The sequence below is a fragment of the Trachurus japonicus genome, chromosome 16, assembly GCF_045865225.1.
Source record: "Trachurus japonicus isolate A0001 chromosome 16, Traja_1.0".
Taxonomy (NCBI): domain Eukaryota; kingdom Metazoa; phylum Chordata; class Actinopteri; order Carangiformes; family Carangidae; genus Trachurus; species Trachurus japonicus.
In genome coordinates, this window is record NC_140922.1 from 7720782 (window position 1) to 7735690 (window position 14909).

The 14909-nt window shown below is 41.5% G+C and overlaps 1 protein-coding gene and 1 pseudogene across 3 annotated transcripts in view; one reads left to right on the plus strand and one right to left on the minus strand.

Annotated features, from left to right (window-relative positions):
* The window catches only part of LOC146971624 (membrane-spanning 4-domains subfamily A member 6C-like), a 39867-nt gene extending 33268 nt beyond the window's left edge, over positions 1-6599 (minus strand). The window contains exons 1-9 of one of the 3 annotated variants that reach the window (XM_085801040.1): positions 6476-6599; positions 4786-4973; positions 4552-4668; positions 4049-4105; positions 3333-3539; positions 2773-2889; positions 1486-2219; positions 896-1068; positions 682-855 (exon numbers count right to left, since the gene is read on the minus strand). In XM_085801040.1, the coding sequence (XP_085657166.1) occupies positions 2163-2219; positions 2773-2889; positions 3333-3539; positions 4049-4105; positions 4552-4668; positions 4786-4962 (732 nt within the window). In that variant the 5' untranslated portion in view covers positions 4963-4973; positions 6476-6599 and the 3' untranslated portion in view covers positions 682-855; positions 896-1068; positions 1486-2162. Of the gene's footprint in view, positions 1-681; positions 1069-1471; positions 2220-2772; positions 2890-3332; positions 3540-4048; positions 4106-4551; positions 4669-4785; positions 4974-6475 lie in introns of those variants that run through there. The other 2 variants (XM_085801039.1, XM_085801042.1) reach the window with 2 other exon arrangements.
* A 2080-nt stretch (positions 6600-8679) lies between these two features.
* LOC146971626 (uncharacterized) lies at positions 8680-14383 on the plus strand (annotated as a pseudogene).
* Positions 14384-14909: the final 526 nt, after the last annotated feature.

Consider the following 14909-nt stretch of genomic DNA (forward strand, 5'->3'; position numbering starts at 1 on the left):
TTTCATTCAAAATAAGAATCTTTATTTAAAAGCATTATTCATATCATCTGTATGCAACAGGTCTTCCCAAGCCCAACCTACAGACATGATTTTTTTCAACCTATGGCAACACTTGAAAAACAGCCCAATTCTGCGGGAAAACCGTGGACCTGGCAACCCCGAGTCAGAGTGCTCTCCTGCTCTGGAGGTGTAGCTCTGTTGACCAAGGTCAGTGATCAAACCACACTTTTAAAGCAACATGGTATCAAAGATGGACACATGGTTCATCTTGTTATCAAGACTGCCCCAAAGTAGGTACAATTCATCAGACGTGTGTATGTCAGAGTTCAGAGGAAAAGCTTGTGCCTTGGAAGAGCATTACTTGATGATTGGTTCTTCCCTCCAGAACCACAGGTGGTGCTGCATCTCCGCCGGTTCCAGTTCTGGTTCACGTCCACAGACCTCCAGCAGCAGCAGCAACCCCAGTGTAGCAGACAGCCTAAGACGTGACACCAGTCTGCTTCTGTCAGGAGTGTATGCACTTTTTGAAATTTACTGTTGCATTTTGGTCTACATTGAGCTTAATTCTTGTGATTTTCGTGAAGATTTATATACAATAAGTCACCAATGGTTGACAAGATTTTAAGGTGAGATTTGGGATTGTTGTTAATGTGCTTTTTGGCAGCTCCAACACTGGTTCCAATAAAGCATTTCATTCCCAAACCAATCATACATTCATAATAAACTCCTAACTTTTTCAGTGACTTCATTACCACGGATACATTTGAAAATAATATACAATAATGTTGACAGGAAAAGTAGAATATTCAGATCCCCATTGCAAAATATGATTAAACTGTGACAATTTGGCAATTCCTCATCAACATGCCTGCACATGCCACTCAGTGCCAAACACACATACACAAGCCTCCCTTATACACTGACCATGAGGCACAATAGCCAAGTCAAGAGATCATAATTAAAAAAAACAGTTTTTAAAAAAGACAAAATAAAATGGAAAGCAGTTTATACAGTGTAGATTATTACGTCGATTGTGAAGTACTAGTGCAAATATTTTTAAGCAGAAGCCTTAAAGCTTCAGTTGGTAACAATTATTCAGTCATATTTGCTGGAACTGTCACTATATTCTGATGGTCAGACATTAAATGAGTAATTTAGGACAAAATCCAACTCCTCTGGCTCCACCTACAGCCTGTAATCGTATTTGCCAAAATCCACCGCGCCCGACGATTCTCCACCAGTCAGGTAGAGGGAGCAGGAGGAGCAGCCAATCGCCGCTCCTACACGTCGTGCTATGGGTACGGTACCTTTTTTTTTTTTTTTTTTTTTTCCTCCGTGGGTGCGTTTATGGCTACTTTGTGTGTGTCTGTGTGTGTGTGGGGCGCTTGGCAGAGGTTCATAAAGGGACCTGACGGAGTATTGTCTTGAAATTTCCGACCAAGTCGCGGAGTTTACTTTCACTTTCGTCAACTTACCAACTGGAGCTTTAAGTTTGGAAAAGATGGTACCGACCAGATTAGTGTAAATCATGGGGGGCAACCGTCATTCTGACATCCCACCAGTTCAACATAGGCCTCTAATTGTCTAAATGGCAACGCTTAATTTTCTATCAAACGTCCCATCATTCCGACAATTTTTGTCTCCTATTGTCGGAATGTCGGTATTTTTTTTAAATGTCTTGCCTTTCCAACAATTCCTTTAATAGCGTATTTTTTCCCCAAAAAGATTTTGCACTGGTTGAGTTTAGGCAATGAAGAAAGGAGTTGGTTAAGTTTAGTAAAAAGACCAGGTAGAGGCTAGACAGGCAGACTAGTCCCTGTCTGCGCTCTGCTGCGTAATTACGCACAACCATGTGGGTATTCCTCTATCAGCATGTCTTAAAGAAGGGAGTCACCTGTTGAGTAACGCACGTTTCCTTATATTGAAAGCCTTGTCGGAATGGTGGGACGTTCACATGTCAGAATAGCGGTATGTCGGAAGGGTGGTATGTCTAAATGGTGGGATGTCGGAGTGGTGGGATGTCGGAATGGTGGGATGTCGGAATGACAGCATGTAACCGTAAATCACTGACATTACAGCACAGACGGTCAGTGGTATTTCACCGAGGATTTCAGTCCCTGGTGCCTGATAGTGCTAAGCAGAGGTTTTCCAGGCTGCGTTGATTACTTGGTGGTGTCTTCCTCCAGTAGTGGTTTGCAGAGCTCTGCATCATGAATGCTCTGAAAGAGAAACACAGTATCAGTGCTGCTACTCAAGTCAGAGATTACAGAGTAGTAGTAGTAGAGTAGTATTTTATTATATTAATTGGGTATTGATATTTAGACTGACTGACTGATTTGGAGTGTAGAATCATTTTCTTAAATAAATGGTTTAACATGTGACATAAACTAATTAGAACATATTAGTTAGTGCCTCCTGTCCCTTGTCATGAAGTCTGTGGGTTCTTTTGTTGGGCTTTTAGGTAGATGCCTGATATTCAGTCTGTGGTAAAAACTTGCCCAGGACATTTCACATTATATTCTACAATAATAACCCAGCTGGGGCGTCGCGTGGCGTAGTGGTTAGAGCGGGCGCCCCATGTATAGAGGCACAGTCCTCGCTGCAGTCGGCCCTGGTTCGAGTCCCGCGTCGGGCGCCATTTACTGCATGTCATTCCCCCTCTCTCTGCCTCCCCGTTTCCTGTCCGTCTCAACTGTACTATCTATAAAAGGCATAAATGCCCCCCAAAAAATAAAAAAAATAACCCAGCAGTGATTTCTTTCAGTTTTGTACCTTGTTCTGGTCCTTGGTCTTCAGAGCCTTGATCCCCAGGGTGGCCGAGCTGATGGTGAGGCACAGCTCCAGGACCGACAAGACAATCAGCACAGCATTGATGCTTGTGACGAGCATCTGGGACACAAACAAAACAGTGTCAACTTTGACATCTTTCCACATATTTTTGCATTCACTTATATTATTGTTTCATTTATTTATACAACACGTATTTAGTCAGTAAAATGTGGCTTAAAGGAAGTTATGACTGTATTGGTGTGTATGTTTCTAGTTGTGATCCAAATGTGTTTTGTGTGGTCACAGGTGACACACGACATTTGATTACTAAATATATCAGTTCATATCAATGTAATCCAATAGCAACTCTGTATGTTATTTATTACAAACAGAATTAACTGTAATTGGCATGCACATATTAACTGTATTATGTATATTTATATTGTTCATCATCAATCAATAAATCAATCCATCCCTCTGTTATGTGTGTGTGGAGAAGATGGTAGCCTAAAACTTTAAGTGGTTTGCACTTTGACTGTTGATAATTGTCACACACAAACTACCTTAATTAACGCCTTGGCCTCCAGGCATCTTTGGTGCTCGACGTTCTGAGAAGGAGACGGTGTTGTTGTAGTGCTGTAGTAGTTATAATAGTTATAGTCGCATCCATACATCCAGACATGTATGTTTGCCAGGTTGATGCAGTAGAGTACGATGGCTGTAATGGCAAAGGCAACTCCTGCCAGATTCAGAATCACGTTGACGATGACCTGAAGTAAAAGACATGTCAGTTTATGTGCAAATGAAACAAAACATAAAACCAAACCAGGCAACAAACAGCAAACAGTAAAATTTAAATGTCTAATATAAGACAGTGAGTGTGTATGCTTTTTAATGGTATAAGTACAAGTACAAAATAATCTGTCCTCATTTGTGTTGCACGAAAAAAAAAGTGAAAATCGTAGTAATAAAGTGAAAGAAGACATCTTAAAGGGATAGTTCATACCAACTGTCCTCCTAACAAAAAGACACACCAAAAAACATCCCAATACCTCCATGCGCCATTATGAAGACAATTGGTATCCATTTGCAACCGTTATATGGACATGCACTGCTACGGCGAGACCCGCTGTAACTCAGAGAAGCCACGGATAACTCTGAAACTTACCCAGCCTTTAGTCGACATGAGGGTGAGTAGATAATGAGTGAAATTTCAATTTTGGGTGAACTATCCCTTTAAGATAATACAAGGATGCTACAAATACATGTAACTACTCACCAGACATGGACTGGGATACCTCTCAGACAGTATGCACATGATGCCGAATAACACAAACTACAGAGGAAATGAAAATGAAAATGAATATACAACACTGATATATTCATATATAACACAAAGTTGGGTAGGTAAAATACAAAGCAAGAAGCAGTTATTAATTAATTGAGAAAGAAGTACAAAGGAAACACATTTGTTTAGATTAGAGTGAATTTCGAGAGAGAGGGATGATCGGGGTCTCACACGGACAGAAGAGTACAAGGAGGACCACCTGAAGGACTGAACTGAATGAGTCATGTGAAGCCTTAACCAACTCTGTGACGTTACAGACGTCTCTGAGGGGACACATGTCACTTCTAGTCAGCAGCGTTTATGGTGCTGATCTGTATTTTGTTAACGTTTGGTACTGTGGGGATTTTAGTCCTGACAGAGATTGACTTGTTTGGTTTTTTTTGTTTAGGGCTAACGGTAATAAAAAATAACAAATCCAGCATTAGCTTCTTTACCAGTGCTCCCATCCAAAACGGAAACCCAGTGCTATACATTTGGTACCAGGCACTACCACTGCAGATGAGAACAGCTCCAAGACCAATGTTGAGCAACCCAACCATAATGTGCAGAGCCTGTGAAGGAGGAAACACAGTATGAACATCAAATCATTACAAACACAAATAGTAACCAGCTAATGATCAGGTTAAGTGTAGAATCATTAATGTAAATCATCCATGGTTATTACTCACCGCAAGTACTGACTGAGACATTCTCTGGACGCTCCTCAGGCGCTCAGACACAGAGCAGCACACGGGGCTGTAGCAAAGGCCTTTGAGGATTTGGCAGAGTGGAGGATAAGAACTTTGTGGGTCAGAGGTCAAGGTCAACACAGTGACCCCATCAGCTTTGGTCACGGAGACAGACATCCTGCCCAAGACTGAAAGAGACAAGACACGTTTTTGAATCAGATTAATGCAGACTAAATGCTGAATCTTCAACTGGACAAAGTGAGATCTCCATGCTTTTTTTTTTATTGTAAAGCTTATTATTACTTATTAAGCAGGTCTATGTCAAAGTATCAATGTGCTCAAACAACACAGCCTGTATTCAGAAACTGAGCCTAAAAATGAGCTGTTACAACATCCATAACTTTGTGATATCACAACAACCATCCAACCGCCTAACCCTGCAGGAGCTGGTTATGAGTATTTAGACTAGTATAGTGATGAGTGATGATCTGAGTGATGTAGATCATCACTCAGAAAATCTAAGGCTATGGATCTCTATCCTGACTGCCTCACTGATTCGTTGGTACGTCTTTAGTATCGAGGACCTGTCACGACTAGTGCTGGAGCAGTTTGGCAGCAACGTTATTTATCGTTACATAGAAGTTGTTGACTGATGAGCACCTTCGTAGCGACACACTTTTAGTAAATCCTCTTATAGCCTACCGTATGAATCAAAATACATCAAATACAGTCTAAGTGTCATGCTACATTGACTTTTACTGTAAGTGTGTGTAGGTTTGTTTCCTGTCCTTCCTGATCCACCATTTCACAGACATTAAATTTCTCTTTGTTGCTATACACAACGCAGAGGGCCAGCATCGGCTACACATGCACAGCTGTGTGAGATGGCGGGTTTGGTAACAAAGCTGGGAGTGATTTACTGGTGAGCTCACTGCAGGGCCACTTCACTTCTTGTTGACACTATGGGCTGTATGCACAGCTCCACTACTTCCTGAACTTACTGCTCTTTTATTTCCTGTTTTACATTATTGGACAAATTGATTAATCCAGCAGGTGTGTCTGAGTAGTCACAATGGTCAGACACACCTGGATTAATCATGATGTCCAAGACAGGAAATAAAGGAGCAGCTGCCATATATGTGCATAAAGCCCATTAGATTTACCTAAGGACACAATTTGTGGTAGCTACTGTGGTACTGTATTACAGAAAGAAGTGTCCCACGGCCTGACTGATATAAATAGGGTCAACAAAACAATTCAGCAGCAAACCACAGCCTCCAAAACAACATCAAATAAATGAACAAAGCTGAACAGCATAGCTTGATTGTATGACTGTGGTAGTCTGCTTGAACTTCAGACTGCATAGGTGAGTAGGTTTGATAAAGACTTCAAGCATCAGAAAAGTCACGTGACGTAATATTTTACAGTGAGCTTAAAGTCACGGCTCAGTTTTGCAGGTGGTTCCGTTTCGGACAGGTCGTAGGCCACTGAGTCAACCGGACTCAGCCTCCAGTCTGTCTGAAAAATCGAGGACCTGTCACGACTAGTGCTGGAGCAGTTTGGCAGCAACGTTATTTATCGTTACATAGAAGTTGTTGACTGATGAGCACCTTCGTAGCGACACAGGCCGTGCCTTGGACTCAGCTACATTACGTTACAAATGGAAACAGACGTTAACTATGAGACTCACCTGTTTATGTTCAGAGCTGGTTCAGAGAAGCTAAAACTCCACGGTCAGACTGACAGTTTCGCCCACTGTGACGCAGCCAGAATGTGGGACAGAGAGGAGCAGTCTGAGAGGGCCGTTTACCAGAAGTACCTCCTCCCCTTTTCTGGAAGTTATAAAAAAGAAAAAAAAAAAACTTTAACCCTTTGCTGATTATTCAGCACAACACAAAGATAATGTGACGAATGAGGTGATTACAGCCAGACAAAGGGTGGCAGACTTCTAGCTACAGCATACGCCACCGAGCCAAGGAAAAATTTGATTTTAATAATGTTTGTGACTGTGACTATAATAAATTATATTTCCCAGGACTTCTCCACACTCAGTTATTACTGTAGGCTAAGTGAATTCATCCTTTTATTTTAATTTATGGTTCAGAGCTAAAACACTGACATGCAATTGACCTTTCCAATGTGTGGGAAGAGTATAACAAAATCATATTGAATAATGTTGAGGTATGGCCAGGCAGAAATATTGAATCTTGATACCTGACATTGAAACCAAATAAAGCACTTGTTATGATTGGTGTTGAATAAACGTCAGATTTTTAACCTAACTGACACCGAATCAACACTGATTCAAAGTTCACCTAAAAGCAGTGTGCTGCTGTATTTTAGTTGGGTTAGGGTTATTGTATACTGAAAAATACTGTATCAACATTGATCTAAATAGAAGCCTGTGTAGGCTGTTACTTCTGTCCAAAATTACTTCTGCATATGCTGCATGAAAAATATGAAATCATATTACCCGGTACTATAAACACATTTGAATAACTGAAAAAAGTGACAGAAAACAGGCTTTTAATGTTTAAGGTTTATTCTGAAAAGGCAAGTTTATGTCAAAACATAGTTCTCCTAGTTTTATCAGAGTGTCTCGGTCAGACCTGACGTAAGCTGTGGCACCGCATATGAAAGAATACCAACACTACTAGCAAAACAAAAATATAGAGCTTGACCCAGGGAACTACACTATGTCGCATACATAGGAGCCAAACAGCCAGCATTTTATCAGGGCTCTCAAGTCTCACGCATTTGGCGTGTGACACACGCATTCCCACCCGTTCACACGCTCACACGCCACACATTGTATTTCTCACGCATTTAAATTACCACGGTGACGTCCACCAAGTTGCACCGCGTTAACAGTGGAACAGGTAGGAACCAAGCTCCCCCCACAGTCTATGGTTCCCCCGAGAGATCAGAAGCTGCGTGCCACGCGCAAGCCAATCAAATAAAGTATATCTACCGAACAGCCAATCAGAAAGTAGCACTGCTGTATTTTGATATTCCGCGGTAAAAAAAAAAAAAAAAAAAGAGCGAGACGGACTAAACACATCCACACTCGCCGAAATGAAGCAGGTGGTTTCATAAGGACAGAAAGACCCAATGATTACAGTAAGTCACGTCATCATTTATTTGTTGCTGTGGAATAGTCTCTTTTATACTGTCTATGAATATTTTGTCCAGGCAGAGCAGTGGGAGCGAGTGTGTGTGTGTGTGTGTGTGTGTGTGTGTGTGTGTGTGTGTGTGTGTGTGTGTGTGTGTGTGTGTGTGTGTGTGTGTGTGTGTGTGTGTGTGTGTGTGTGTGTGTCAGGGATGGAAGTTAGCAGTTAGCAGCTAGCAGCAGATTAGGTTAACTTATTCCAGTCAGATCTGGGTTCTACAAATCTATTTAGATCCAGTCAAAGTATTTTTCTGGTGCAAGAAGAAAGGTAGGCAGGAGCTAATTTTTTGTCAGAGTTTACATGAACTAAAGTCAAGGCAAGATTAAGATCCCCCTAGCCTTATTGGTATGGCATAATAATGAGCTAACGTTAACGTTATGGTAAGAAGTACTGATGGGGGAATACTATGTTCATGTCTTGCACAAAAAAAAAGTTTCTAGGTTGTTATGCACACATCAATCCTTGAGTATAAAAGTGGCTGGTAGTGGAAGGTAGATTTTTAAATTTACAAAAAAGTTAATTTCCATCTCTGGTGTGTGTGTGTGTGTGTGTGTGTGTGTGTGTGTGTGTGTGTGTGTGTGTGTGTGTGTGTGTGTGTGTGTGTGTGTGTGTGTGTGTGTGTGTGTGTGTGTGTGTGTGTGTGTGTGTGTGTGTGTGTGACAAATATTTCATTGTATTTTATCCAGACAATGCATAGTAGTAATTATTGCATTTGCCTTCAAAGATGTCAGGGAAGAGGCAAAAAAGCATCCTTTCATGCTTCTCCCAGCTCCCTAAAAAGGTGGCCAGATTAGGCCAAGAAAAGGAGAGTGTGGAGAGGGCAGTAGTGGAGGACACTGTAGAAGAGGCTGTAGAGGAGGCAGTGAAGAAGACAGCTATGGTGTCAGTAGAGAATGAGTCAGTGGAAGAAACTGTGGAGGACACTGTAGAAGAGGCAGTGAAGAAGACAGCTATGGTGCCAGTAGAGAAGGAGTCAGTGGAGGACACCATAGATGAGACAGTGGAAAAGCCACTGGAAACAAGAAAGAACAGAGGATTAAGTGGAGCAGCCACAGGTGTACCTTTAAGAAGGAATGGTCAACCCGATGGCCATTCATCACAATGGGAACCACTAGCTCCTTCTACTGGTGCTCAGTCTGCAGACAAGAAAACTCCTGTGCCCATCAAGGCGTGAGGGACATAAGCAGGCATGTAGAAGGCAAGGGACATCGTGCCAAAAAACAGGCTCTAAATTCAGCCAGCAGTGTTACACAGTTCTACACACCAGCAACTTCTGTTGGAGGCATGAGTGTACAAGAGGCCAAGGTACATAGCACAGGAAAACCAAATGGCTGATGTTTGATTAATTGCAGTGTCCATCAAATTGTTGTATTTCCATAAAAACGTATCTAATGTTTATGATTATTAATCAGTTGTTTCTATTGCAGACAAGGAGAGCTGAGGTGAAGGTTGCTGTTGCAATGGTGCAGCACAATATTCCATTTTCTGTTGCTGACCATTTCAGCCCCTTGTACAAGGAATGTTTTGGAGACTCCCCCACGGCTCAGAGCTTTAAGAGCGCAAGTACCAAAACAACGTGCATCATAAATGAAGCAGTGGCACCACATTTCAAGAAGGAACTGGTGATGAAGATGAGAGAGAATCCATTCAGAATCAATTGTTGCTGCAGTCAAATTCAAAACACAGCAGCGCGTTGTCCCCCCTCCCCTCCCCACCAGACTCCAGGTTGCCAGACAGCGACGCGCTAACCTCCGCTCTGCTCACTCAGTCAGTCTCAAAGCTATAGTAAAAAGCTAAATATCAACATTATTATTATTGCTCTGACTCACAGTAACTACGAGCGGAGTTCCTGTCACTCAGGTGATCTGCAAGTTATTGTTACATTCACCGCTTCGACGCTGTGTCTGTGTGTGCAGCGCTGACACACACACACACACACACTGTAACTTTGTAATTCTTCCCTTTAGCTTTAGCGTTAGCAGCAGCTCAAACTAACTAGGCTACATGCTCACAACAGCAAGCTGTGTAGCCTATTAAACGACAGAGCGACAAGCCGCTTCTACCGTGTGATATCAAGCAAATATGACCAATAACCGATAATAGAACACAATCTTTTTTTTCATGATCTGGTTTTATCTCCCAGCCGTATTTGCAGCTCAGTGGAAGCTAACTGGCAACCTGGAGTCTGAAATGCCACAGACGCTGTGACAGGGAGAGAGTGCTGGGTGGTGACACATACCAACCATAGAAATTCAAAACATAAACATGATTTGCGGTCTGCAAAACAAATTTTTTTAATGCGAATATCTTGGCTGTAGGATTGTTGTTGGTGAGTTCAGTATGTTATATGAACATTATTCCTGAGTCTCTGTTACATATTAGGACGATTTTAAAACCAGTTGCTTTAGATTTCTTACATACTGTACCTTTAAGTTTGTATCCATTTCTTCATGCACACTCATACAAGTTTCGAACAAGATCTAAGTTTAGTTATGCACGTTATTGTTACAGGTCTAGAGAAGATGAATCCCCTCAAAGTGAGAATATTCGACAACAACAACGTTGTGCACAGATTCCTGGATATGTGCACCACCAGTGGAAAGAGCTGTGGCACTGCAGAAGTGATTTATAAAAAAATCAATGACACCTTGCAGGGAAATAATATCCCTTGGATAAATTGTGTAGGTCTCTCCATCGACAATGCTCCTGTAAATACAGGTGCAAAAAATTCAATTGCAGCCCGAATGCTGAGAGAAAATGGCAGCATTTACATACATGGATGCCCCTGTCATATTGTACACAACACTGCCAAGCATGCAGGGCAGAAGTTTTTGGAGGTAAGTTCAAATATCTACTCTTTACATTCCCAGTCTGTCAAGCCCAATGCCAAGTGAAACTGTTTGCTGTATAGTGTTGTAATAAATCTTTAATATATTGCAGATATCCGGATTTGATCCAGAGGATCTGATTGTGGATGTGGGGTACTGGTTTAAGGGAAGCACCAACCGTAAAGGTTACCTTGCAGGTTTGTGATTCAACCAGCTCTATTGTTGTACAACAAATACAAACATTTTTTTTATTTATTTGCTGTAAACTGTCTTGTCTGTAACAACATCTCTGTCCCGTCTGTCCGTCCTGGGTGAGGGATCCCTCCTCTGTTGCTCACCCTGAGCTTTCTCCTGGTTTTCCCTGTTAAAAGGGTTTTCATGGAGTTTTTCCTCAGTGGATGTGAGGGTCTAAGGACAGAGGATGTTGTTACGATGCCATGTGAAGCCCTTTGAGACAAACTGTTTGTAAAAACTGGCTATACAAATAAAATTGCCTTGCCTTGCTATTGATGTTATGTATATATATATCTTATCTATTCCAGAATTTTGTGACTTCCATGGGAGCGAGTATATGGAGATTCTGCTGCACATTTCAGTGCGATGGTTAAGCCTAGAGATGTGCATCACACGGATTCTGCGGCAGTTTGGGCCACTTACCAGCTATTTTAAGTCTTTAAGTATGTTGTTTATTTCATTGACAGTAGTGCAGCTGCATTACAGCAGACTAAATACATAATTTTAAGCATAACCTCTTTTTATTTACAGATCAGAGTCAACCAAGGTTTAGAAGACTGGTGGATGCATTCTCGAGCCCGATGACGGAAGTCTACCTCCTCTTCTTTCAGTCAGTGCTGCCAGTGTTCTCCACACTGAACCTCCTTCTCCAGAGAGAAAGGTCTTCTATCTTCCTTCTCCACGGAGAGGTAAAATGCAAGGGTTGGCATACTCTGCTGCCAAATATATCTGCTTATGTTTGATTGGCTGATAAGTCCCCTTTTCAGTAATTCATGTAAGTCTTTTATTAACTACAAATTTGCAGATGACAAAGTTCATCAAAAAACTGTGTGCAAGGTTCCTGAAGCCATCAGCACTCCAGGGCCGAGAAGTCCACGGCATCCCCTACCAAGACCCACAAAACCAACTACCAGGTAATACTATTAAGTCTCAAATTAGGAGATAAATGTTTCATTGACCTCAAATACTTTTTGGGAAGACTGTTGTTATGAGTTGGGTGATATATCTGATGTGATGGAAAAGCCACAAAATGTATATAGTCTATGGGTAAAATAGCATGCTTACAGAGGAATCACTTGCACTTATTGTGCATATCTTGCTGAATCTGTGCCCTCACTGTATGTCTGTCTAGTCTTGCATTAAAATGCTGATTGCAAAGTCAAATTCCTTTGTGTCTACCCTGATGCATTTAGTGAATAAAATGTGATTTTGTTTCTGGGATATTGTTTTATGTACTTCATTATCTTTATCTCTTTCTGTTTTCTGTCTGGTAGGAGAAAGGCTAAATGTTGGGTTCACAACCAGAGGTACCCTCAACAGGTTCCTTGAGGCTGGAGACATCACAGCTCAGGAGGTGGAGCTATTCCAGCAGGCAGCACGGGCATTTCTGGTCAGGGCAGTGGAGTATGGGCTCAAGACCCTCCCCTTCAATGAGGCCCTTCTGAGACGGGCTAGATTTGTTGATGTCCAGCAGAGGGCTGAGTGTGGGGTGGAAGACGCCCTATACTTTGTAGACAGGCAAGGGTTTCCACATTTTCCAGGATTTCACATATTTAATACTTTAAGTATTAAGTTCAGTTTTGATCATGGTCACAAAACAAATCCTTAATTTGTTCTTCACACATGGTGCTTTTTTTTTTTTTAGATTTCAGGAACTACTTCCATTCCATGGGCCGCAGGAACAGGATAAAGTAAGTGAAGAGTTCCTGGACTACCAACTCATGGACATCCCCATGCCCCAAGATCCCACCACCTTTAATGTTGAGGAGTTTTGGGGGAGTATGTCCTCAACAAAGAGCAAGGTAAGAAATAGTTTGCACCACATGACATATATAATTAATATGAAATAATAAAAGCTAAGCATTAGAGTAATAGACACTCTCGGTTTCTTTTTTCAAAGGTGACCGGTTTGAGGCAGTTTGGGAGGCTGTCAAAGATAGCTGCATTAGTGCTTGTGCTCCCACATTCAAACGCTGACGCTGAGAGGGTGTTTTCCATGGTTGGACTAAACAAGACCAAAACAAGAAACAGTCTGGCACTTGATGGCACTCTGTCATCAATCATGACAGTAAAAATGGCTGGTTTGGAACCACAATGTTTCAAGTGGGAGCCACCAACCCCCGTCCTGAAGGCCTCAAAGAAAGCCACAAACACATACAATAAACAACACACACACGCACACATGCACTAAAATAACACACTAGAGATGTCACGATTACTTGTCTTCACAATTAATTGTGATATTAAACGCCACGATTAATTAATCGTAAAGATTCTTAAATACTGTTACTTTCACAAAAAGATTATGTTGGAACCATATCAGCAGATGTGTGCAAAAATAAAGGTAAATGCACAGATACTGGTCTATTTAACTAACGTAGCATTGAATTGGTAGGAATTTAAATGTTGACGTGTCATTTATTAATTAAAAAAAAAGCAAAACAAAAAACAATTAAAATAAATGCAAACATTTGGTATAGATGACAATTTATGATCTGAATATTTCAAACATTTCCCCTGGGGATTAAGAATTGGTCATATTAGATAATATATACAAGGAGTAATGTAATTATATTTTGACTATACTTGATTTTATGCATTCATACTGTTGTGAAATTAATTAATGCATAATAATTGTGATAATCTTAACACCGTGATTATTTCTTTGACAATAATTGTGCCAAGAAAATTTATAACCGTGACATCCCTGTAACACACACACACACACACACATGCAGTAAAATGCTCACAAAGTTTAATCTGAAGTCAATAAATATTTTTGTTTGAATGAATTTATGCGTCATTTGTCAGACATCCATCCCCAGCTCAACCAAATCCCCGCTGCCGCTGGTAAAATCTCACTCTGAACTCACTTCAAAACTTGAGAGCCCTGATTTTATTAATTATTGTAATAATAATAATCGATTTAACTTATGCAATTTTCATTCGAAGGACTACAAAAGAAAAGTTTGCTCACTAGAGGGTATTATTCATAAGGTCTTCAGGCCTGTTTTTAAAAAGTCCAGTCTCTGTGATGTCCTCAGCTGGATGGGGAGGCTGCTCCAGAGGTGCATCAGAGCCTGGTGGTGGGGGTCCGGAGGAGCAGGCTGTCTGCAGGTGGAGGACTGTGGAGTGATGAGTTCTTGGAGATGTGTGCCTGCTCCCATTCAGACATCCCACCATTCAGACACACCGCTATTCCAAAAATTTATCATTGTGTTTTCTGATTTGCCGTTGTGTTTTCTGTTTTGTTGTTGTGTTTAGTAATTTGTCGTTGTGTTTTCTGTTTTGTTGTTGTGTTTAGTAATTTGTCGTTGTGTTTTCTGATTTGCTGTTGTGATTTGCCCCTCAGGGCCACCGTACTAAACTGATGCTCGAAAATGCGGCAGTTAAAGGTTGGGTCTGGAGTTTTGTGCCCAAAAATAAACATTAGACTTAAATGAAATCCATCATCACCTATGGGCTTCTAGTCCTGTGTGGTGGTGGCTGTGTCTGCAGCGCCCCCTCCCCCTGCCTGCATTTTTAGTCTTTTTTGTTTTGTTGTGCATGGGGACGTTTCTGGGTGGAGAGCAAGAGAGTCTGTGTTTTCTCTCCAGCCAATTACGGAGCAGGTGAAAGTAGGAGGGCTCAGGGCTGCTAGCCGCACTAGCTGTCTCTGATGCTGCTCTCTCTCAGCAGCAGCAGTCAGGACCACAAAGAAAAATAAATACAGTCTGAGTGAGCGCTAGAGCCGCCAACCGATTCCCGACCGTCACCGACAACTAAAGTTCAGGGTTGCCAACTCTCACTGCCACTGCTCCTCAGGGATGGGTTAAATGCAGAGAAAGAATTTCACTGTACTAGCTGTATATGTGACAAATAAAGTACCTTACCTTACCTTACCTTACCTCTC